This window comes from Elgaria multicarinata, chromosome 22, assembly GCF_023053635.1.
Source record: "Elgaria multicarinata webbii isolate HBS135686 ecotype San Diego chromosome 22, rElgMul1.1.pri, whole genome shotgun sequence".
In the NCBI taxonomy this organism is placed as follows: Eukaryota; Metazoa; Chordata; class Lepidosauria; order Squamata; family Anguidae; genus Elgaria; species Elgaria multicarinata.
This window is the reverse complement of record NC_086192.1, coordinates 297,629-320,970: the sequence shown is the minus strand read 5'-3', so window position 1 is coordinate 320,970 and position 23,342 is coordinate 297,629. Positions and strand designations below refer to the sequence as shown.

The following is a 23,342-nucleotide window of genomic DNA, read 5'->3' as shown; positions in this document are numbered from 1 at the left end:
CTCAGAAGGCCGTTCCGGAGCCTCCTTTCCGGAGTGGTGTCATTTGCGCCCCCCGGCCCGGAGAAGAAGCCTCCAACTGGCCAGCTCCTGGCACTTCCCACACACCCTGTCCCTGTCGTAAGTGAAGAGGGGGGCACTGGCCCTGCCTGCCCCACTCCTCTGAGCCTCCTCCCTTCTGGTCTTGCAGGCATCTCTGTGAGCAGCCTGAGCGACAGCCTCTTTGTGCTCCACGTGCTCCGGCAGGATAACAAGCAAAAAGTAACGTCTCAGCCCCGCGGGAGACCTGGGGTGGAGGGAGGTTGGGGTTTGGTTCCCCCCGCTGATGGAGCTGGAGTGGGGGACAGGGGCTGACTCCCCTCCGGCTCTTCCTGCCAGCCCCAGAAGCTCTCCCTAAGACCTTGGCCTTGCTTTCAGGGAGACGTTGTGCTGCAGAGTGATTTCGTGATTGAGACTCTGACTAAAATCGCCATCGGTGCAAACAAAGTGAACAGTGTGAATATCAACCAGGGCAGGTGAGTTTAGGGCCTCTCTCTTTCAAAGCACGAGCCTGAAACCGACTCAGAAGCCTTCGCTTGAGGAAGGGCTGGGGTGGGGGTGGGTTCCCTGCACCCCTGGTGCCTCTTCTGCAAAGCCTGTTGCTTGCTGTGAGCGAGTCCATCCTGGTGAAGAGGGGTGGTGCAATGCAACGGTGGCTGAGTGTCCACAAAGGCTGGCTTATTTTGTTTCATGCTGCGCTGTCTCAGCCCGGCGTAGTCAAGAGCTTGTGCTTTTGAACTGAAAGCTCAGGGTTCAAGTCTTTGCCCAATTCCATGCTCCCCAGGCGTAAGGAAAGCCAGTCTCTCTGTCTTAACACGGTTGTTGTAAGGATTAAGAAAAGAGACAGAAAGCATTGGGATGCCACAGGTATGGCTTACCAGTCTTGTTTTATAACCCTATATCCTGCCTTTCATCTAAAGAAAAGAAAAAGAGGCCATTGCGCTGCTCCCCTTCTATCATTTTGCTGGACTGGTGGGGCAGCAGCATTTGCACTGCCGAAACGGTGCAGAACAGCCGTAGTTCATGCCGCTTTTGTCCAGTTGCCCACCGTGCCCCCGTTGCTGCACCGGGGAATGCTTGTCCCTGCGACGCAGAGCTCCGATGTCCCCGTTGAGTCACTCGCAGCTCTCTTCCCTTGCTTTGACAGTATAAAGTTCACTGTTGGGCAAGGCAAAGAGGGCATCATTGACTTCACGTCCGGCTCTGAGCTGCTCATCGCCAAGGCCAAGAACGGACACCTTGCTGTTGTAAGTCGTATTGCACTGGCTGAGGTGATGGGAGGGAGGGCCTCCCACCTCATCCAGCCCACGCTTTGTGCCGCTCCAGTGCAGCCTAGGGCGGGTGGTGATGGGAGCAGGAGAGCCGCCTCGTTTGCCTCTGCAGCTGTTTTTGGCTTCCTGGAGCCGGAGCCACACTGCAGCTCCTAGCCAGGGGCCAGTTCCTCTTGGATATGTTCTGAAGCTTTGGGCTGGCTGTTGGGGCCCATGGAAGGGGACCCATGCAATGCCATTTGTTCCCTTCCTCTCCTCCTCAGGTGGCTCCACGTTTGAATTCCCGATGACAACAGCTCGCCCATCTGCAAGGAACCCTCCTTTCCTCCATCACTTGACTACGTCCTGTAACCTTTGCCGGACATTTTCCCTGCCAGCCTTTTTGGGGGCGGGGGCTGCTTTGTGGATATTCTTTCTAGCTACCAAAGACCTGTGCATCCAAAGAACCCTCCTTTAATTGTGTCCTTTGGTTTTCATCAGACCAAAAAACATTCCTCCTGGCACTGGTGGCTGCTGTGCTGCCATGGACGCACCACGTCTGGCTACGAAACAGCAGCAGTGAGGTGTAGGGAGAACCTGCAGCACTGTCAACCAATTAAGTGAAATGCCAAATTTTATACTAAAAATATTTTATGAAGAAATTTTCTCCTAGATTTGTTGACGCTTTGTATGAAGTTATAAAAAGCCATAATGTATAAATGAGTGAAATTCTGTAAATATATCCTAACTCATTGTATGGGATGTTTGCACTATGGAAATTATTTTCTTTCCAGCCATTGGAAGCGTTGTGATAGCAATTCAACACCAGGCCTTTGCAGCCATTGGCCTGGATGCTCATGCAGCCAACTTACTTCTAAAGGGAAAGTCGATGATCACTTCCTTCCATAAGCCATTATTTCTTTCCTGCCTTAAGGCCTCTATGTTACATCTGCTGCTGCTGCTGCTGGATGCGCTCCTTCTTTGCAGGGGATGTTACTATGAAGTGACAAACCATGGAAGTGAAATTAGGAGCTCAGAAATGCCCCTTCAAAGTGGTTTCAGGAATTTAGCTTCAGCAGTTCTGAAACCCCTAGTTTTTGGAATTGCAAGTATTTGGGTACACTAAAAAAATCACTAAAATCACTTGGACCTATATTTTAATTTGATATTTGGTGAAAGGCTTCAATGGTTATGGATCTACTTGCAGGCACAGTTGCATGTCAAATAGTTTTTATCCAACTATTGAGATATGAAAAAATCTGCACTGAATCAGATTTTTTTAATTCTTAAACATCTTTTGGGGCTTAATTCATTCCAGCTCTTGGAAGGGCCCACAAAATCATTGGGATTTGCCATCTGCCTTAAAGCAACCACAGAAGTTGAGCTAGATCTATCCTTGGACATTACTGAAATGATTGTGTAACCCCTTACGCATTGATTACAATGACCAATGCCATCGGTCCGAAGGAAAAACATTTTTAGTCCAAAGACGTGGAAACGAGCTGCTTCTGCACCCGCCAAGCTGAAAGGAAGAGGCTTCCACATAAGGGCTCTGTCGGTTTTGTATTACTTGTACAGAAGGTGTAGAACATTCTGTTCCATTATGGGTTTTGTGTGTGTCTGCTCAACAGCCTACTGCTGTTGTCACTGGCCTCCAGAAACCAAATGGGTTTTCTTTTCCTACTTGGTGGTCAATGTTGCATCAGGCCTGGAATGTTGCCTATGCTATAGTGTATATAAGATTTAATACTCTGCACTATGCTATATAAATCAAGATATACAAGCCAAATAAATTTTTACTAAAACAATTCTGGTTTAGACTGACTTGGGTTATAGCCAACTAATTTTAAGGTTGACGGCACAGTTGGCAGATTGTGCCTTTGGCCATATCAGCACTTCCTCTCTGGTCAGGCTTCATTCAAAACCTGCTGTGCAAGGATCCCACTAGGTGTGCAGGAGCGCTCTGGGAACCTAGTGTGCTATCCGCCCTGTTCTCTTAGATCTTTATACATTTTTGTAATTAGCTGAGGGTGGGGGGAGAGGCACTACAGCTTTCTATCAGGACCAGGTTGCGACAAGTACAAAAGACCCTGGGGTGCCCCTGCCAGTAAGAGAATGCTGGGATAAATGGTCAGGCTTGGATAAAGGAGCTTGGAAAAGAGAGGAAATTATGTGACTCACTTCTTCAAAAGAGCCATTTTGAGATGGTTGCTGGTGGCACCTCAGAAACAAACCTCTCTGACCAGACTGGGTGAAGCTTCCCATCAACTAAACTGTTTAAGCAGGAAAAAAGGGGGAGTCGTTTTGTGTTTCATGCATAAAGGATATGCTGCCATTTGAGAAGATTGTTGTTTCTCAGTGGTCACCCTTGACACAGGTGGCCAAACATCAGGCTGGTCGTAGCTTGCAGGTGTTCACGCTGCTGCATGAAGCCCACACAAAGAATGGCTCTGCGGCTAGTGAGTGAACCCTACCAGGCTACACCAACTCCAGTTCAGTTTTACTAAAAATGCATCCCCTCAAGAAACACCTACACAGGCATGAGCTGACCACCTCTACCGTCTGCTCTGGGACAGCCCAAGTCCCATGCTCATTAGCAGGGTAGACAGGGTGTCAGGCTATCAAGATACGCACTAGCTGTACAGAAGTAGGGAGCCTCCTGGCTACATCTGGTGAAGACTTGCAGAAAACCCCAACACACAGAAAACTAGCAAAGGTAGGAAGAAGGTAAGGACGAGGCTTCATTTCTTAAGGTCTCGCTTTCTACGTGCAGGATTCTTCAACACACCTTGTAATATGGCTGAACAAGTTTCAATTGTAAAAGTTACCAGTTTCAGACTGACTTCCAGCAGACCTCTCCCTCTAGGATGGTGGGAATTTACAAGTTGTGCTTGTAAACTAAGCAAACAGCTTTTGGGACAGCTCAGCAAAGCAGGGGACCTTTTTCCAGCAAGCATGGTATGTCCCCCCCTTGCCCAAAACAGCTGGAGCTGAGCTTGCCCTGTTGCCACAACTGCTGTGCCTCCTCTTCTCCCCCACAGCATTCAGTGGGAGTCATATGCTGAGTGGGGAGGGAGAGGGGGGGGTTCGTCTTGCTCTAAAGCAGGTAAACGGATCTGCAGTGGCAACCAGCGAGGGATGGCCAAGGGGTGGGGGATCACTTGTGTGGCACTGTGTAGCTCTCCCCAGCAGAATGCTAAACAGAAAAGCCCTTGCCCTCTTTCATCCCACCTCAGCTGGGCAGGTGCTCAGGCTTTCAGCCTCCACTCACCATATGGAGACAAAATGGAAGACACAGCTTAGAACTCAAGGCCATTCCAACTAGTTGCCACACAGTAGCAATAACGGAGCAACTGGCCTCATATTCACTGTGCCAGGCTTGCTGTGAGCACCATAGCGGTTGCCACTGCAAAGCTGCTTCCCTAGTCTTGCACCAGTAACGTGAAAGCACTAGGAACCCAAGACGGCAGGGGCACTTCTCACAGCAACCCCTACAGAGTAAGCCCTGCAACCCAACCACTTCAGAACTTGGGCTAACCTGAAGCTCCCACCATTAAATAGGGACTCGTCCTTAATTTTACGCCTGCCCTTTTCACACACCAGGATCTGTTCTTTGCAGACAACAGTAGTGAACAATGTTGGCAGTCCCTCAACCTGGCCCACCACACGCCAACTCAGCTAATGTGGAGATGCAATACACACTGCCAATCTGTAAGGGAAGGGGATCATCTTTACAAAATGCAAACTGGGGAATGGGTGCAACAGCTGAGAGATGCATTTGAGACTCCAGCGCTGGTACCAGCTCCTAGTGTTGTCAAAGAGGAAGCACTGTTTGCCACCTGGTCAGTTCCACAGGGGGAAAGGTTACCCAGCTTGACTGCACGGCTGGGGTTAGGACAGAGGTGGAGAGGCCTGTGGAGGCAGGGGCTGGACTACAGCTGAAGCATTCCCCACTTTTAATTGAGTTCAGCAGAGAGCAGTCTGAGGTGCAGAATCTTTACACAGTATTTTATTTATCTAACAGACTCACTGCTCAGTCCAAAGGGAAAGGCCAGATGAAGCTAAAAGTCAAGGAGACAGTTCAGACCAGAAGCAAGAAAAAAAGTTGAAGCAGTGAAGGAATACTTTTGGGGGTCTCTGTGTGCGTGTAACATTTTCTGACAGTCCTTTCAGTGTTTTGCCAGCACCTGAACAATAGGACTGAACATGGCTTACAACAGAGGTGAACTTTGAAAGAAAACAGAGCTTTTAAGAAACCAGAGAGGAGAGCCTGGTTGCTTCTCCAAGAGACCCTTGCTCTAGATCAACCTGACCCCCTCATTTGGGGCTAGCCTCTCTGTTTAACTGCTAAGAAACATTCCCTCAGTACCCAAGTTTGTGCTCTGTACAGCCATTAATTTAGACTCACAAATTCAGCTTTAGGCCATCTAATTAAGTTACAGCCAACAGCACTCAATGAAATCACACTTTTTTTTCTGCTACTTGTTCTGCCTGCACCTCTTGCTAAACAGTTACCAGGGTAAAGTAGCAGTAGTATTTGGCATTTTAATTTAGGGTTGTTTTATTTAAGTTTAATGTTAATTCCATGCTGTGTTTCAGTAAGAACAATACAGATCCTGTATCTGTGGCTCCAGTCAGATATCCAGTAGTACAAATTAGCTTCAAGTTACACATACTGAACAAAAGAGGTTGAGCTAGCGAAGAGGGAGGGGGGGCGGGAGAGAAAAATATTGAACACACATGCAGGCTTTTCATCGCCACCTTCAATGCTGACCTGCTTGGAGGGAAAGTAAAGAGAAGGCAAGAATGAGCAGCCACGGATTGTTGAACTGTTCACCAGCACCATCGGTTGCAGCAACATCTCATCAGCTCAGCACAGTTTTGGATTATTTTTTGTTTCGTTTCTTTTTCTTTTACAGCAAAACCACTACAGAAACTGTTCCAATAAAACCTGTAACTTCAAGCTAAACGCCCAATTTTAAACACTGGTATAAAATTGTTTAAACAATTATAAAAAATGAAAAATGCCTCCACATGCACCCTACAGTGCAAAAAGCTTCCTCTAGAATTCTAATGGCTTCCAGGTGTCACCTCCAACACTGACAGAAGACAACACAGTAATGCAGGAAAAACCTCTATGCAGCCAGTCCGGTTAGTGTCTTAAAGAAACTGAAAGCTGGCACCAGTAAAATCCACAGACATTCACTCTTGCCTTTTAAAGAACGTTTCAACTGTGTAAAAAAACCAACAGGGTAGGAACCGAAATTCTGGGGCCCATCACAAACGTCAGATAAGATGGCTCCCAGGGACACGGAGGGGCTTAAGGGAGGGGGTGGGGAGAAGGGGGCAGAGATGGGGTCTCTTATTGGCCTTGATGTCTCACTGGTTCTCATCTTCCACATCCTGCAGCGCTTCTTTACTCTGTTCTTCACCTGGGTAGAAAAACCGACAAAGTTAGGCCACGCCCAGGTGACAGCAAGCATCCCACCATCAAGGTCTTCGCGGTGGACTCCAGGCATCTCTCCTGGGGCACTGTCCATCACAGCACAGAGCACTGATGGTTGTGGAAACTGGCACGGGGTTGTGAAGGTAAAGAACACTCGAGGAAGACCTCTCCAGGTAGCACTGTCCCTGGGCAAAGCTTCATTATAGGCCCACAAAAATGAGTTTCCCCCATAGCCTCACCTGCACAGCAAAAAGGCAAAAGACTTCCACAGCGAAATCAAAAAGGAGGCACCGTTTTCAGTGGCCAACCCTCAGCAGCAGCAACACAAGGTTAGTCCACCCTTCAAATCTGCTCTACGAAAGGCAAATCCTATTTTTAACTGTTACTTTGAAACTCCAGTACAAGCAGCCCTGGGTCAAAGGTTACTAAAGGCCACTTTGGCCACGGTTGTTCACATGCATCTCATTAATCTGGTGCCACCTGCTCAGACTTGAAGCATGCAACAAAACCATCACAACTACTCCACTGCACTCTGCCACTGACAAGTTGTGCCTGGCCCTGCACACACAAGCACGGGTCCCAAAGACCAAGGAACGCACACCTCACATTGCTGGACTCCAGCCCAAGGTATGCAATGGTCAGAGCCCTTGGCCAAAGGGCTCGGGGTCCACATTGCCCCGCATGGCACTTCAAGGCCAGCCTTGCCAGGCACAAGGGGTGTGTCCGCCAACCAGACCGCTTCACTGGGGCCAATGAAAGGGGAAGCCAAGGGGCAGCTGGGAGGCCAGGAATAACAGCTGGCACAGGGTGCCCAGAGAAGCCTAGCGTACTGGCTGAAGAGCAAGCACTTCTGTGTGCCCACCCAGGTAACCAGGTTCGGTTCCAGTTATGACAAAGCAGGGTGGGGGGAAGAGAAGAGAGCTGGGCCATAGCCCTGGAATGGAGTCAGAGATGCAAGCAGGATGCAAGCAGGATTAGTGACAGGGAGGAAAGCAGATATTCCCAAAGTCATCATGAAGACTTACGAAGTAGAGTTTTAGAAAATGAACAGGTGGCGTTCCCCTTAAGAATCTACACAACAGAAAAGGGAGGGAAAACCAGGAGTTACAAAGAAGTCACCAATGCGATTGAGCATGTTTACAGAAAGTGTGAGGCAGGGATGGGATAAGCCCCTGTCCACTTGTTTAGAAACGAGGCTGCAAAAGTAACGGATGGCAAGGAGGCAGAAAGGGCACCCACCATTTGGGTCCAGCCATGTGACAGCATGGCCCCCCTCAGACATGCTGCTGCCAGTGGCCTGCCCCGTGGCCTGCTGAAACACCAACGAGAAGCACGCCACACCTCCTATTAGATTTCTATTTTTACAAGTTTCATAGTAAAAAGCAGAAGCATCTTTTCTCACCCTGCCTTCACCAAAAATAAAATAAGCCCATGATGAAGTTATGGTAGCACATCACTGTCTACAGTAATTTCCTGACTTCCCAAAGCAGTTCACAACTAGTGAGAAGCTGGTGATATATTTGTTCGCAAAGGTGACAACTGCGCGAGCACGATCCTGATTGTAATAAAGATGTTCTATTTGAAGGATATTTTCTGTTTTAATGGTCTGAGATATTGTTTCTGTTAATAACCTAATAAAGTGAATTTTCTGGGAAAATAAAGGGAAAGATAAAGACATGACCTCAGCAATTTATGACCTATTGTTTGAGAGGGGTGGTGGCTTCTCCCTGGCTCTGAGGAGCATATGGGAAACTGATCTACATATACAGATTGAAGATACAAAATGGAAACCAATTTGGATAAATCCCCCCCTCGGAACAATATCGTCCCGCATACAGGAGTCAGCCCTCAAGGTTATATTAAGATGGTATATAACTCCAATTCAACTCTCGCATGCAACGACTTCAATCTCCCCGTTGTGTTGGAGAGGATGCGATGAAAAGGGCTTTTACTTACATATGTGGTGGGAGTGTAAGGCCCTGAAGCAGTTCTGGGAAACTATCTTCAATATAATTTCTAAGGCCACTGATCAGATAATCTTGCCAGAATCAAGCCTGGCCCTGCTGTCCCTGCCCAATGCTCTAAACCCCTCCCTTACCCATAAAGAATTGGTATTTATCCTCTTTACAGCAACTCTTAGAAATCACCAAACATTGGAAGGATCCAAAGGGCCCTACACTCACTGGATGGAAAGGGAAAGTGTGGGATATAGCCTGCTCTGAAAAATTAACCTACCACCACAGAGTTTCGGGCCAACTTAGCTATGACCCATTCAATGAAATATGGTCTCCTTTTCTCGATTACATCAATGGTACAGATGTGGCATCCAACTCTGGTTTAACAAATCTTCCTCTGACCATAGTAAATTGAAGGAAACAAGCTCGGTTCGGCATCTACAGAAATCGTGTTTGTGTATTTATTAGAAACGCTGTCTGACTTGTATGTTTTTATATATATTTTTAACTTTTTTAACCGCTTTGTTAAATAGAGTTTAATAAATAAATTTAAAAAGAAAAAAAAAGGGGGGGGGAAATCTAGTGAAAAGCAGTACCAAGAGGATGAATGACTCTTCTTTCCTTTTGGAAAGTTCTGGATACTAGTTACAACCCAACCCTATGCATATTTACTCAGAAGTATGTGCCACTTTGCTCAATGGGAGCCTGCGCAGACTGTACTTCAAGGCCGTAATCCTGCATATAAACCTTATGTGTGTAGAGGGCCAGGCAGGGGGGGCTCTTAAGCGGACAGAATTCTGCAGTGCAAAAGACTTGAATGTTTAATACAAAATGTTGTAAGCATGCTTGTTCAGGAAAAATCTGGATTTCCAAGAGATCAGTGACTTAAAACCAGCCTCTCCTTTTGGAAGTTGAAATTCTACCTTAAAACAGCAACTGAGAGCTCATTCATTTAAATCTCCGCTCTCCACTGGTAAGACCTCAGCCTCTTCCTCCGGTGAGATATTCTGTGCCTGGAATCAACGGGCAACGCCAGGACAGAAGCAGGAGCCGCCCCGCCCCCCAGAAGCCCCGGAGAGGCGAGAAGAGGCACGGTGCTGCAGGGGTGTGTGTGAGGGCTCTTCACAACAGAAGCTTGGAGGGAGGAAAGTCCGGATGTTTTTTTCTCAAGCAAGGGCCAAGCAACCTTTCTGGGCCTGTGGACAGGTGTGTCACTCTGAGCACCACCACAAAACGGCTGCCATGGGAGGCAAGGCAAGTCCACAAAAGGTGCGGAAAAACGGGGCAAAATTTGCTGTGCCAACAGGAACCTATTTCCCAGAAGGGAAAACTCTTTGGCCAACTCATCCCCCACCCCACCCACCCCGCAATCTCTTTTTCGCTCTTACTCTGGATCACCACCCACCAATACTCTCCCCTCTCTCACACTCTCTCTCATGTTCATTTCCCAAAAATGTCTTTATGTCACATCATGTAACTTGGCTTACTTTGCTTTGAAATGATCCCAGCATCCAGTAAAAGAAAAATATATATATATTTTTAAAAGGGGGACTCCTGCATTAAGTACTTCCCTGCTGCTGCTGCTGCTCAGGATCAAGACTACCATTCCCTTTCCTCAACCGACTTCAAGCTTTGCAACCGGACCGGCTTCGAAGACTCTGCAACATTTCCCACGGCCTAGAAGGCCCTCAACATCTGAACCAGCCTTGAAAAGAGCCCAAAGCTGAACACCCCAAAAAGACACACAATCCTCTTTCGGTAGCGCTCTGACAGCAAATGCAGGGAGTGCCCCGATCAACACTGCACAGCAGAAAATTGTGGGCTATTTGACCGATGGTTTGCGAGGACAACATGCAACATGCGCAATCCATTGGCTTTCTATAATCAAACTCCGATCAGAGCTTGTGAGCATGATGTGCGAACCCAGAGTGCTGGGTTGATAAACCCCTGCGCTGGGTTCAAATAATGTTATGCTCACAACCTTTGAATGGAGGTTGTTTGCAGAAAGGGAAAGCGGCTCATGCACATCCCACAGCAAATTCTGGGTTAAGTAATCCACAATTTACTGTCATGACATGTGATCGGGGCCAGTGAGTGCCAAAAGAAAGGGAACCAAACAGTGGCATCAGCACATTTGGGGGAACCCTTAGGCACCAATAAAATTACACACACACATCCTGCTATAGGAGCACCTCCCCGGGGGATCCACAGTATTAACGAGAAAACTGGAGAACTGATGGGCTGGCCGAAGCTCCTTGCTGTTTGTAGCATGGGGCTGTACGCGATGAAACGTAAACAGAACCCGTGCTAAGAAGGGTGTGATTGTGGGTTCCAACTGAAACTCAGGGGTTGAGTGCCTGTCAGTTTGGAAAAGAAATGGGACCACCCAAAAATAAGACCAGCCCTTTTACCTATTTGGGGGACAAGATGGAACCCTTAGAAGTGAATTAGAGGGAAGTGACATTGTAAAAACTGTCTGAGAGAGGAAAGGGAGGAAAAGAGTGTCTGTACAAACCAGAAGTCAGACCATGGGAATCTATGTCTGAGAGCAGTTTGAGAGACACAAAATGTTTTAAAAGGGAAAATGCAGGACAAGAGATTAAAGGATGTGGACCTGACAGTGTAAACTCCATATTCTGGAGGGAGGCTCTCGTTTGGGGAGCAGGCGTTGCTCATCTCCAGAACTGCATTCTTTCCCCTACGCCCCCATATACTGAGAAAATGCTCAAGTTTGGCGATGCCAGCCCTAAACTGATAAACAGGACAGCGGGCAGTGGGGAGAAAAGGGTGCCATCAAGCCTTCCTCACCTCATGACAACCCTCCTCCCCTGCTGGTTCCAGGCTCATCGTCTGTCCTCTTACGGGAAGGGACACACATGGCCTCATTGCCCCCTGTTCTCCCTATTGTTGAGAGGAAGGCTGGAGCATCGCCACCGGGCTACTCACCATCCCCCTGCATGTCTGAAGTCCATAGTGTCAGGTTATCACGTAACAACTGCATGATAAGCGTAGAATCCTTATAGCTTTCTTCACTCAGTGTGTCCAGTTCTGCAATAGCATCATCAAAAGCTGCTTTTGCCAACCTACAATGAAATGCAAAACATTTCAAGGTACCAGACCCAGCAAATCAAGATGAAGGCCTGCCCTCCGCCTCAGATGCCAACCCCGCCCCCCGGCCCCTTTGCAAGGAATGCTGGGGTCCCCTTCACCCTCATTAGATTCAGGGCTCGCCACCCTCATGTCAGCGTGCATGGTATATCTCACGCTGCTCTCCAAAACAACCAGTTCAGACAGGCGGAGTAAGTTTTCAACACTTGAGTAAGAACACAGGGGAATGTTTTCAATGGCTAGTGGGGAGCGATGGCCCAAAGACACTGCCGCAGAGCAGCACTGGGGATGTCTCAAGCCTGGGTGGGTGGGACGGCCACACACCCCTAAGGCTTCCTGCCTCATCTTCTTCAACCTGGAGTACACTTCAGAAGTGTCGGTTAGTAGGTGGGGCGTTCACACTCTAGATCAATAAGGGAGCCCTTCACAAGGCTCCCGATATACATGCAGGGGGAAAGATGGGACGGCCTCCCTCCACACACAGGCGGCTCACCTGCAGGCGCGGTCAGGAGAATTAAGAATTTCATAGTAGAAAACAGAGAAGTTGAGGGCAAGTCCTAGGCGGATGGGATGTGTTGGCGGAAGTTCTGTCATTGCAATATCGCTAGCAGCTTTATAAGCCACCAGGCTGTTCTCGGCAGCTTCCTTTCTGTCATTCCCTGTGGCAAACTCGGCAAGATACCTGTGGTAGTCCCCTTTCCTGGGGGAGGAAGGAACGAAAGAAAATATTGCTTACATTGGTGGAAAAAAATGTTGTAAAAAATCTGATTTTTATTTAGGTCAATTCTTTCAAAAAAATATCAAATCCTGAAATAAGATCTCATAGCACTTTAAAAACTAACTTTGCTATCCCTCTGGAAATTGTAAATACTACATTCCTCTTAGAGAACCTCTTAGTTAGTATTGCATAATTGGAATATATCAGTTTCTAAGCTGAATCAATGGCTTCTACCCTGGTCGCATTCCCGTAACACAGTAAGCCTGGCTTACGGCGAATGAGCCACGTGCCCACTGGCTCCCGTTCAGCTCCTCCCACTAGTGCAAGCAGCCAACGTAGAACCCCAAACCTGGGATCCTGGCTTGCTTCTCCCTTCACAAGCCAGGGTTTGTTCATGAAACACATCCTAGCTTGCAAAAGGAGGAACAAGTCTGGATGTAGACAACACGTCTGTGTGTGGGAGCCAGAATTCTGTCTTGCCATTCCCCGCTACTGCAGCCACTGAGGTAAAGCCAGCTGTTCTATGTAAGGGAAGAACCAATTTGATCGCGTCTAAAACAGGGATATTCACTCTACCTCATGAAAGTAAACCACTATAATCCGGCCAAAGACTAGGCTTCATGGGCATTTCATTTTTGCTAGCTACTTTTGTTTTTATGAGGGCGGGACCAGAAGGCAGAGTGTAGAAGAAATGGGCAACATGGGATGCAGCAGCCGGTATTCCCAACATACTCAACCTTAGAAACTGTTATGGCTACTGGTCCTAAAACCACTTGGGATTATTTTAAAATACATTCTCTTGCTAGGTAAAAATGCAAAGCCTTCAAAATATATGCAGTGCAACAGATGTGAAGTCTGGTTATAAGAATCTATTTAATTGTACATTAACATGCATCCACGTCTACATCCAGACGTGTTCGATTTGCACCCTTGTTTAGGAAATTCTGATGTGACCTTTTGTCTTGAAGATTTGAATCAATCCACCCTGTTACTCTGACGCTGCTATATTATCTAATACAGAACACGTAAAACGGAGCTAAGCGAATTATTGCCAGTTCAAAAAACAATGAAACCCTTTGTTCAGGTGAAACACAGTACACGCACGGAGTAAATAAACACATGCAGAGAGCTTCAGCTATTGGGCGGGCTAACAACGTAATAAATAAATGAATGCATATTAGGCATGAGAGGAGGTGGCTACAAAGCCCCTGGGCCCACTGCAGAAGCAGCCCCCAACACACACCCCCGAGCACAGAGGAGGAGGCAGCTGCAGCGGCCAAGGGCTCGGACTGCAGCACGGAGAAAAGGGTGGAGATGGGAAGGGCCAGAAGAGGGGAGCAGAACCGCTGGCCCACAGAGGTTCTTGGGGTTCTTCTGGGGTGGGGCTTGGGCTCCAGGATCCGCTCCCTGGAGGAACACACACACAAGCGCCCCGCCCCGCTGCCATCTCTCCTCTGAGAACGGGCAGACAGTGGGCATCCCTTCGTCAGCATGCCACTGCAGCACCACTGGGAGAAGGACCACCTTTCCCTAGGAAACAGGCGGGTCCTGCTGCCCCATCCCCTGCTGCCATCTGCCATCACAGTTAGCAGCAGGCTTGTGAGGTGGCCAGCCGGTGTCTCTTTCTGGGAGGAGGCCGGAGTTTTGTGTCTCCTTCCAGCGCGAAGAAGTGTGTGTGTGTGTGTGTGTGTGTGTGTGTGTGTGTGTGTGATGTCAAGGAGCCATGCCCCACAGCACACATCATCTGGGCCATGGTAGATGGGGCTGGGAGCAATCCACCCCCACCCCAAAAAACAATTCTACATTCCAAGGCTAGAAAGACTCGCAGAATTGTGCACTCCACCCCCTTTTCCATTTTTACAGTGGGGAGAAAAACCCAGGAATTCTCATTTTCTGCTACAAAAATGAGTGAAATGCTTTTTAGAGCATGGCTTTAAAGTATTGGTTTAGCTGCACTTTCCTCCCTCAAAACGGTTTCTACTAGTTGTGCCTTCCACAGCAATCTTCCACAACCTGGTGCCCTCCAGATGACTTGGACTACAGCTTCTAGCATAAGTTGAAGTTCAAGCCATCTGGAGGGCACCAAGTTGGGAAAGGCTGATCTGTGCAGGCACTGGAATGAGGCACATCCAATCCCTGCGTGGATCCACTCTCATCTCATTCTGCTGAACTACAGAAAGGCATTGCTTCCTGGAAGTCCCATTCGAGTTCAGTGGGACTTACTCCAGATACATGTGTGTAGGAATGCAGCCCAACAGAAGCAGAAACAGTTTGGACGAGGGAAGTGGTGCTTGCAGTGCAACTCCACTCACGGTTGCCTCTGAGAGATGGGTGGGTGGGTTTTGTTGCGAGGCCCAAACAATGATGACGATAATAATAATAATAATAATAATAATAATAATAATAATAATAATAATAATAATTTCCTTGGTACCTTAGGATCAGCAGCTTGCACCTGGTTATTATTTGTAATTATCACCTAAATAAAACTAATGCTTTTACGGTTTTTAAGCTTAATATGTCATGTCCTACATTGTGCATAGTGCAGTTTATGTTCTTGATGTAGTAATGTCAGAACTGGGTTCAACGTGTCTGGAAATGTGCCATCTCTGGGGTAGAGCTCCTTTGGGCACAGCCGTTCTCCAGGCGAGCACCCTAGTCCAAGCACCTTCTCCCCCTTGGCACACACACTACTGCACTCCAATGCATCACCTACATTTTATAATAGAAAACCTTGGATTCGCCAGTGTTGGCTGCTGGAATGAGGTGTTTGTCCAGTACATCCAGAATATCACAACAGATGAGTTTCAATTCAGTCTCCACCTTGGGAGGAAAAAAGACAAAAGAAGGGCTGGTTCAGGAATGCTGCTGTCAGTGAATACATGCAACTCCCTCGCTTCTACAAAACCATCCAAAGACGAAGGAACTTCCCCACCCAGAGCAGAGTGTTTGAAGGGGGGGGGGCTGGCTCCCCATTTGTTATTCCAGAGCCAGGAATCATTTTATTCCTGGGTACAAATTTCATCAGGTGCCCCACAGAACTCAACATGCAAGGCTATGGAGAACTTTTCAGGCTGAGAGTTCCCAGGTGTTCACGACACCACCCTTCACGTACTTTGCTCCCTCTTCCCGACCTCCTGGGCACGCAGAAGCTAGTCCCACCCTTGATTATCAATCACGGGCCGTATTGAGCCACAATAGGGTGATAGAGTCTATGCCTGGATGACCCACACCGGCCACAGCAGGAGCACATCAGCTTGGGTGACCTGCTCTTTAATCCAGCAACTCATCCAAAAGTCTTTCTACACACAGCTTTGTGTTTAGATACTTTTTACTATTATGCAGATACGAAGAGCTCTTTAAAAATAAATCTGGGAAGGGAAGCCTTTAAGAGCTTCTTTTTCCCAGGGTGCAATTCCACATTGTGTGCCAGTGTAGAAGAATGGTGAGTACAGGACCAGGGTGGCTTCATTTCCACAGCACAGAGGGCCGCAGCATTCCGTGTGCAGAAGCGGCTCACTCTGCCAGAGTAGCCCTGGGGTCAGGGGTCCAGGGGGGCTCTCACCACAGTTCAAAGGGCCAAGAGCCCTTCAGCTTTCTACCAAGGAAGACATGCTCCTTTGTAAGCCTAGGAGCCACACCACCACCACCACCCACACACCCCACATCCTGCACATTCAGCAAAGAGACCATGTCAACCTTGCGGTGGGTGGTGCTCAAACACAAACAGAATGTACTGCAGCAGTCAAAAAGGAAAGCTGGGTGCTGGGAGTTAAAGGGACAGGAAAGAAGACTCCAAGGATCCTCCGTGCCTTATATAAAACAAGGAGATCTAACTGGAAGAGATGCCCGCTGGGAACAGCCAATGCTGAGAACAGGCCACCAAGGAGGGGGCTAATGCCACCATGCCTCACTGGTCCCATGCGCTTCCTGGAGGCACCCCTGGCCTCATGGCTTGAGGGAAGCACTGCTCCCCGCCCCCATCAGGGCCTCCTCAGAGGGCACACACTTGCAAGCCCTTTCCGCCAGGGCCACGAAATAGAAAGTATGTTATGCAGAAGATTTAACCAAAACTACTGACAAATGCCTCCTAGTGAAATTGCACCCTGGAAAAAATATTAGAAGCTATAAAAATATAATCCCAGCTTCGTTTCTAAGGCCACACATCTGCCTGAGATTTCGCAGGGGGTTATCCCTAGTGTAATGCACAATTACCTCTCATTCTCACTGCACTACAGTTATGAGATGTCAATTTTCTGAGGCTCTTTTAGGATTCCCGGGAAAGCATCCAAGACCTTCCCTTTCCTTCCCAAAAGTTTAACAACCACCAGTTTGCTCAAATAAGCCCCTAATGGGTCCATTTCAGTCGGGTTTCAGGCCCGGCTTTGGCACGGAAACAGCCTTGGTCGCCCTGTATGATGACCTATGTCGGGAGAAGGACAGGGGGAGTGTGACTTTGTTGATTCTCCTTGATCTCTCAGCGGCTTTCGATACCATCGACCATGGTATCCTTCTGGAACGTCTGGCTGAGTTGGGAGTGGGGGGCACTGCATTGCAGTGGTTCCGCTCCTACTTAGCAGGACGGCTCCAGAAGGTGGTGCTTGGGGGACATTGCTCGGCCCCGTGGACTCTTCAGTATGGAGTTCCGCAGGGATCGGTCTTGTCCCCCATGCTGTTTAACATGTACATGAAACCGTTGGGTGCGGTCATCCGGAGTTTTGGAGTGCGCTGTCATCAGTACGCTGACGACACGCAGCTCTACTGCTCCTTTTCATCCTCATCAGGTGTGGCTGTGGATGTGCTGAACCGGTGCTTGGCTGCGACAATGGACTGGATGAGGGCTAATAAACTGAAGCTCAATCCAGACAAGACTGAGATGCTGCTGGTGGGTGGTTCCTCTGATCGGATGGGGGGTGTTCAACCGGTTCTGGATGGGGTTGCACTCCCCCTGAAGGAGCAGGTTCGTAGCTTGGGGGTTCTCCTAGAACCATCTTTGTCACTTGAGGCTCAGGTGGCCTCGGTGGCACGGAGTGCTTTCTACCAACTTCGGTTGGTGGCCCAGCTACGCCCCTATCTGGACAGGGATAACCTAGCTTCAGTTGTCCATACTCTGGTAACTTCCAAATTAGATTACTGCAATGCCCTCTACATGGGGCTGCCTTTGAAGACGGTCCGGAAGCTGCAGCTTGTGCAAAATGCGGCGGCCAGATTGGTAGCTGGAACAGGGAGGTTTGAGCATGTAACACCGATTCTGGCCCGCTTGCATTGGCTGCCTATATGTTTCCGAGCCCAATTCAAGGTGCTGGTCTTAACCTATAAAGCCCTACATGGCTTGGGACCACAATACCTGATGGAACGCCTCTCCCGACATGAACCTACCCGTACACTGCGCTCAACATCTAAGGTCCTCCTCTGAGTGCCTACTCCAAGGGAAGCTCGGAGGATGGCAACAAGGGAGAGGGCCTTTTCAGTGGTGGCCCCCCGACTGTGGAATGATCTCCCCGATGAGGCTCGCCTGGCGCCAACATTGTTATCTTTTCGGCGCCAGGTCAAGACTTTTCTCTTCTCCCAGGCATTTTTAACAGCATTTAACAACGTTAAGTTTGTTTTTAATGGACCCCACAATTGTTGTTTTTAAATGGATACTGTTGTTTTTATACTGTTTTTATGTGTGTGTGTGTGTGTGTGTGTGTGTGTGTGTGTGTGTTTTTAAATTGTATACTTTTAATGTTTACTATTTTTAAATGTTATAAACCGCCCAGAGAGCTTCGGCTGTGGGGCGGTATATAAATGTAAATAAATAAATAAATAAATAAATAAATAATGGAACTGTGTACAAGTGGAGAAGGCATGCTGCCATCCCAGCATGCCTTACCCTAAATATTTCGGTACTCCTGTAAACCTTGGGGTTCTCCTGACCCTGCTAACCCCACCTCTCTGCATGGGTGGGGCTACAGAAGGATCCAGATACAGAGAGCATTTCCCCAAGGGACTATGCAGATGTGGTGGTGGAGGGGAGAGCCATGTAAAGACCCAAGTTAAGACCCTACCTGACCTTGGGGGGATCTTCCCTGAGCCCAAGCACGGCCACCCCACAGACACTTAAGCATTGGGCCACCCGCACCCCCAACTGGGCAAGCACGCTCTATGAGCCAAACTCACCTGCTAATTGGGGAATTTCTGCTGTCACGCACCAGAAAGACATTCAGACTATGCCTGTGCCTGTTTGCATGGAGGAGCTCAACAGCCCACCCAGGGGACCCATCACTTCCTGCAGGACTCACCATTTGCCGATACTCTCGGATCATCTTCAATTTGTCTTCTCCGCCTTTGTTTTCCTCTTTCTGTTCAATGCTGCTGATTATTCTCCAAGAAGCTCTTCTAGCACCGATCACGTTCTTGTATGCAACCGACAGCAGGTTCCTTTCTTCGACTGTCAGCTCCACATCCATTCCAGCCACTTTCTTCATGGACTCAACCATTTCTAAAGAAAGAATATGTGTGTCTGTGTGTGTTTGTACACCGTTGCTTGCTTACACCATTCAGGTTAATCTACCTAAAACCAGCGCTGATAACTTGAGTCCAGAACCTCACCTTCAGCTCAGTTGGGGAGCTGTGTAAATATCGGCCAAGCCAAACCTGGACATCATGGGCAGGCATCGAGGAGGCAAACGTGCCCTCACACAACAGAACACACACATCTCAGAGCCCTCATTTCTGACAGGAAGCATTTTATGCTGCACTCATAAGGCAGAGCTCACTCTGTCAAGGGCACAAATGCAGCAACCCTGACAGCAGAGCTGCAAGTGGCACACGTGGGCTGAAATTCCAGGCGCCCCCACCCTATAGCCAGGAGAAACCATCACTGGAACAGAAATTAGCATCATTCTAGATTACTGGAAACAGCAGTAAGGCAACAAGGATCCATCAGGAGAGCAGCCTGTCCTGAACAGGATGCAAGGAAAACCAGATTCATTGTTTGGGGGACGATGACTCGCTGATTCACTCCCAGACCCAGGTTTCAAGAGTGCTTTGGGCTCAGCCAAGGCTATTCCTTGAGCTGTGTGATTTGGCCATGCTGGACTACCACAACACACTCTATGTGGGGCTGCCTTGGAAGCTTCAGGTGGTTCTGAACACTGCAGCCAGGCTGTTGTCCAGGTTCAGAGACCATAGGACTCCTGGGTTTACTTATTATATTTCTATACTGCCCCATAGCTGTAGCTCTGCCTGTCTGTCTCCATGCTGGTTATGACAAAGGATGCCCTAACCGACTTAGGAGCAGGCTGCCAGGAGGCCTGCCACCTTCCCCCTTATGAAGGCTTTCCGGAGGGACCCTTCTTTCACCAACCTCTGAGGTGCATTTGGTGGGAACGAAAGGGAAGGGCCTCCTTGGGGGCTGTGTGCCCAGACTCAAATTTGAACTACAGAAGTGGTTTTTCTCTTCTGTTCTGTGTTTTAATTAAATAATGTTTTAACTGGCTGCTATTTTCTGTAAGCTTTTGTATGACTTTTAGATGTTCCCTTATTGTTTATTATGTTGTTTTTAAACTGTGGATTTTGTTGTTAGCTGTTTGGGCATACTGTGTGGAGTGGCAGGGTGCAAAGGCAGTAAATAAGGAAACAACCCAACCTCCCAGGGTCTCCCCGCAATCTTTTGCCACTAATGTGCTCCAGGACAAGCAAGTTTGTCTCAGGGCAGCCGGCTGCTGGACTGGAGAACTGATTTGCTAGGTAAAGGGCATTCCAAGAGGAAAAGGCCTAGTCAGGTGTTTGTTGGAGGACAGCACTGAAAAGAGCCAGATTGTGTTCCTATATCTATTTGTCACGTTTTTATACAGCATAATTCTTTCCAAAATCAAAGTTTCAAAATTTGGAAGTGAAGAGAAGAAGAATATGGGCAGAAGAAGGGGTCTCAAAATGTTGGCAGCCCTGAGGGGAGAAAAGACAGGAAGACAACAAGGCAGGGGACTCCTTCAAGGTGCACAAAAGACCCTAACACCTCTTTTGTAACACTCTTCCTCAGATTTGAGGTAAGTCTAAAATCAAGATGTTGGGGACTTCCAGCATGCTTTTAAGAGTTGAGGAAGCGTTTTCATTTGAAGCACGTCTTCTGCACATCTTGGAGGTCTCCTCCAATTTCATTCCTGAGGGCCCATCAAATATGGGTGATTGCCTGTACCCTGCTGGCCAGGAGGGGGTTGTCCTTGACCCCACCCTGCATTTCTGAAGCTGAAGAAAAGAGCTCCCTTGCAGGTTCACATTGTTTCTCAGCACACAAACCAAACACAACCCCCCCCTGCCAAACCTTGGAACTGGAGCACGACAGACCACCCTCTGCACAGCTTCCAGGCTGGGACATCTTAGGCTCAGAAAGGGAGAGAGACAGGTAGCAGTGGAGCGCCTCAGGCTTTCCAGCTGGGACTGGATAACTGGCTACCCCCAACCCCACCTTCCCAGGTGCTCAGGCCATTTCCACACAGTTGTGAGCAACAACGGACTGATTTTTGTCTTGTAAAGTCCAGCTGGGATTCAAGCTGCCCATCCTAGCAGAAAGCGCAACTTCACCCTAAACATGCTTCTAAGCCTCAAAAGCTGTAGGCCGTGTGGCCTTTCGGACCTGCTAGGAGCATCCCAGGAGGCAGAACATATCTACCACCACACAGAGGCCCGAGGCTCCTGCATCACGTTCCAAAAAGTGTCCACTTATGACAGAGGGCGCCTGCCCCATGCTCTACCAGCACACTCCCAGCCTGGTCGTGAGATCCAGCTGCTCTCCATATCTGGGGGATGAGGGGAAGCGGCTTTTTTGAGCCACCCACCTTGCTGTGGAGCTGGCTGCCTGAGGCTGTGATCAGAACGCGGATCACACCCCTCCATCGACTGGAAGCACCTGTGCCTTGGTCCCCTGATGGCACGCAAGGGCTGTGCCGCAAATATGGAGATGTTGGCGCAATGCCATGGACCACCGCCACAGGTCAGACCCACCCAGGGAAGCACTCAACACCAGCCCTTGGGAGCTGCTCAAGCCGGGAAAGAGCCACCATCGTGCCAGGAAGGAGACCGGGGCCTCCCGCCTCCCTCTCCTTTGCTTCTTGGTCCCAGAACGGCGCGGGGGTGGGGGTGGGGAGTCCCCTATCGACAACTCCCCAGCAGGGAACAAAGGCAGCGGGGGGGGGGGCTGCCAAGGCGGGTTTCCAACCCATGCGTTCTCCGTCGCCGCCCCCCCCCAAGCGCGATCCGCAACGGGTGGGAAGAGGGCCGCATATTCCCCGCCCCCCCGCACTTCTCCTCGGGAAGGTCGGGCGGTGGGAGGCCCCTGAGCAAGGGACGGAAGCCGGCGGCAGCAGTAGGACCGTGACCCCCGGGGGCGCCTCCCTCGGCCTGGCTCAGCCAGCGGCCTCCGACACAGGGGGGCCGGGCGAGGGAGGCGCCCTCCCCCCTCTCCCCCGGGAGGCGCCACGCCCCTCTGCGCCCACAAGGCCTCGGGGAGCCGCCCAGGCCCGGCCCGAGGCGGCCGCCGGGAGCTTTTGTCCTGCCCTGCCCGGCGAGGCGGCGGCGGCTGGGGACTCCTTGCCCCCCGCCGCGTCTCTCCCGCTCCCCTCCGGGCCTTCCCTTTCGGGCTCCAGAGCGAGCGCGTGGCCGCCATTTTGTGTGCGCCCCCCGCCTGCCCATCCGCCCGCCGGCCCTTCTCGCTCCCGGCCGCTTCCCTGCCCGGGCGGCCATTTTGTGCGGAGACCCGTTCCCCTGCCGCCGCCTCTTCCCCGTCCGGCTCCTGCCCGCGGCGGGCCCGCCCGCTCGGCTTCCCCCGCTCCCTGCCTCCCCCGCTCCCTGCCTGCGCGGCCGGCCCCGCCGCACCATCGTAGCGCTCGGCCTGCTCGGCCAGCTTGGCCTGGTAGACGAGGTCCTCCCGATCGTCCATGTCCGTAGGGCGAGGGCGGCGGGGGCTGCGCGGGGCGGATGGAGACCGATGGTCCGGCGGGGGGGCTCAGCCACGATCAGCGCTCGCTGCTCTCCGGGCAAAGATGGCGGCGGCGGCGCCTCCTCCTCCCGCTACATCCGGGCACTGGGCCTCCGCGCGCGCATGCGCACCGGCCGCCAGCCCCCTAGCAACGGCGGCTCCGTGGCAACCGCCGGACGGCAGAACCCGCGCCAAGCCCCGCGGCTGCGAGTTCGAGTCCCGTCCTGGCCGCACCCGCCGGACCCGGAGAAGGTGCGAGAGGCAGGAAGCCCGGCGGAGCTAGGGGTCGGTGTGGCTCCGTGACGGGCGAACAGTGGCAAAGAAGCGTGCCTCTGAACGTAAGCAGAGGGCGCTTGCCATGATCGCCACGGCGGAGTCCCCTCGCCGCCTCCCTAGGGGCTACCGCACCCCCACAGGGCGTGGCCTGGGGAGCACGCCCTTAGCCCCTAACACTGAGGAAGGGGCACTTTGTACGTGTGCAAGGGCACTTCCAGGCAGAGCAGACATGAGGCCGTCCTTAAGGGCAACCCGCGGGCCATATTTTGTACAAGACATCCCTTCCTTTGCAAGGGAAAAAAAGGGTGCACAAGGCAAGGGCAAGTTTTGTTGGTTTTAATTCTGGTGCAAAGAGTACATTCTCCCCGGACCTTCAGGGATGCGACTCAACTCGGTAAAAAGGGCCCCAGAGGGTGGATGATATTGTAAAAGTCGGGTGACGCATTTTCAGCACTTCTTGACCTGGAACCCAGCTTTTACTTGCAGCTCTCACACTGGTCAGTTATTCTACTGCCGGCCACTTTAAAGAGGGTGGTAATAAGGCTCCAGAAAAAGCCTAACTTTTACCTGGAAGATGTTAACCACCAGAGAC

At 50.2% G+C, this 23,342-nt stretch overlaps 2 protein-coding genes across 3 annotated transcripts in view; one reads left to right on the top strand and one right to left on the bottom strand.

The window, feature by feature from the left end:
- Positions 1-3,094, top strand: part of MYO1C (myosin IC) — a 37,088-nt gene extending 33,994 nt beyond the window's left edge. The window contains exons 29-32 of the mRNA XM_063146690.1: positions 188-258; positions 415-512; positions 1,184-1,283; positions 1,571-3,094. Coding sequence (XP_063002760.1) covers positions 188-258; positions 415-512; positions 1,184-1,283; positions 1,571-1,597 — 296 coding nt within the window. The 3' untranslated portion in view covers positions 1,598-3,094. The remainder of the gene's footprint in view (positions 1-187; positions 259-414; positions 513-1,183; positions 1,284-1,570) is intronic.
- Positions 3,095-5,275: 2,181 nt separating this feature from the next.
- Positions 5,276-22,582, bottom strand: YWHAE (tyrosine 3-monooxygenase/tryptophan 5-monooxygenase activation protein epsilon). Of its 2 annotated transcripts, XM_063146689.1 has the most exons (7): positions 22,372-22,582; positions 18,798-18,997; positions 15,230-15,336; positions 12,289-12,495; positions 11,634-11,770; positions 7,758-7,803; positions 5,276-6,718 (listed from the first exon to the last, which is right to left on the bottom strand). In XM_063146689.1, the coding sequence occupies exons 1-6, from the start codon at positions 22,433-22,435 to the stop codon at positions 7,796-7,798; spliced, it is 723 nt and encodes a 240-aa protein (XP_063002759.1). In that variant the 5' UTR covers positions 22,436-22,582; the 3' UTR covers positions 5,276-6,718; positions 7,758-7,795. The 2 variants fall into 2 exon arrangements, with proteins under 2 accessions (XP_063002759.1, XP_063002758.1); XM_063146688.1 differs by lacking the exon at positions 7,758-7,803 and having other exon boundaries at positions 22,372-22,581.
- Positions 22,583-23,342: the final 760 nt, after the last annotated feature.

Bases quoted from the DNA above. Each gene is read 5' to 3' on its own strand.
- YWHAE (XM_063146688.1), bottom strand. From the start codon at position 22,435: ATGGACGATCGGGAGGACCTCGTCTACCAGGCCAAGCTGGCCGAGCAG. The intron at 18,998-22,371 runs GTGCGGCGGGGC...TTCTTTCTTTAG, and splicing joins GCAGGCCGAGCGCTACGATG to AAATGGTTGAGTCCATGAAG. The intron at 6,719-11,633 runs GTGAGTAGCCCG...TTTTCTACCCAG, and splicing joins TTCAGACATGCAGGGGGATG to GTGAAGAACAGAGTAAAGAA.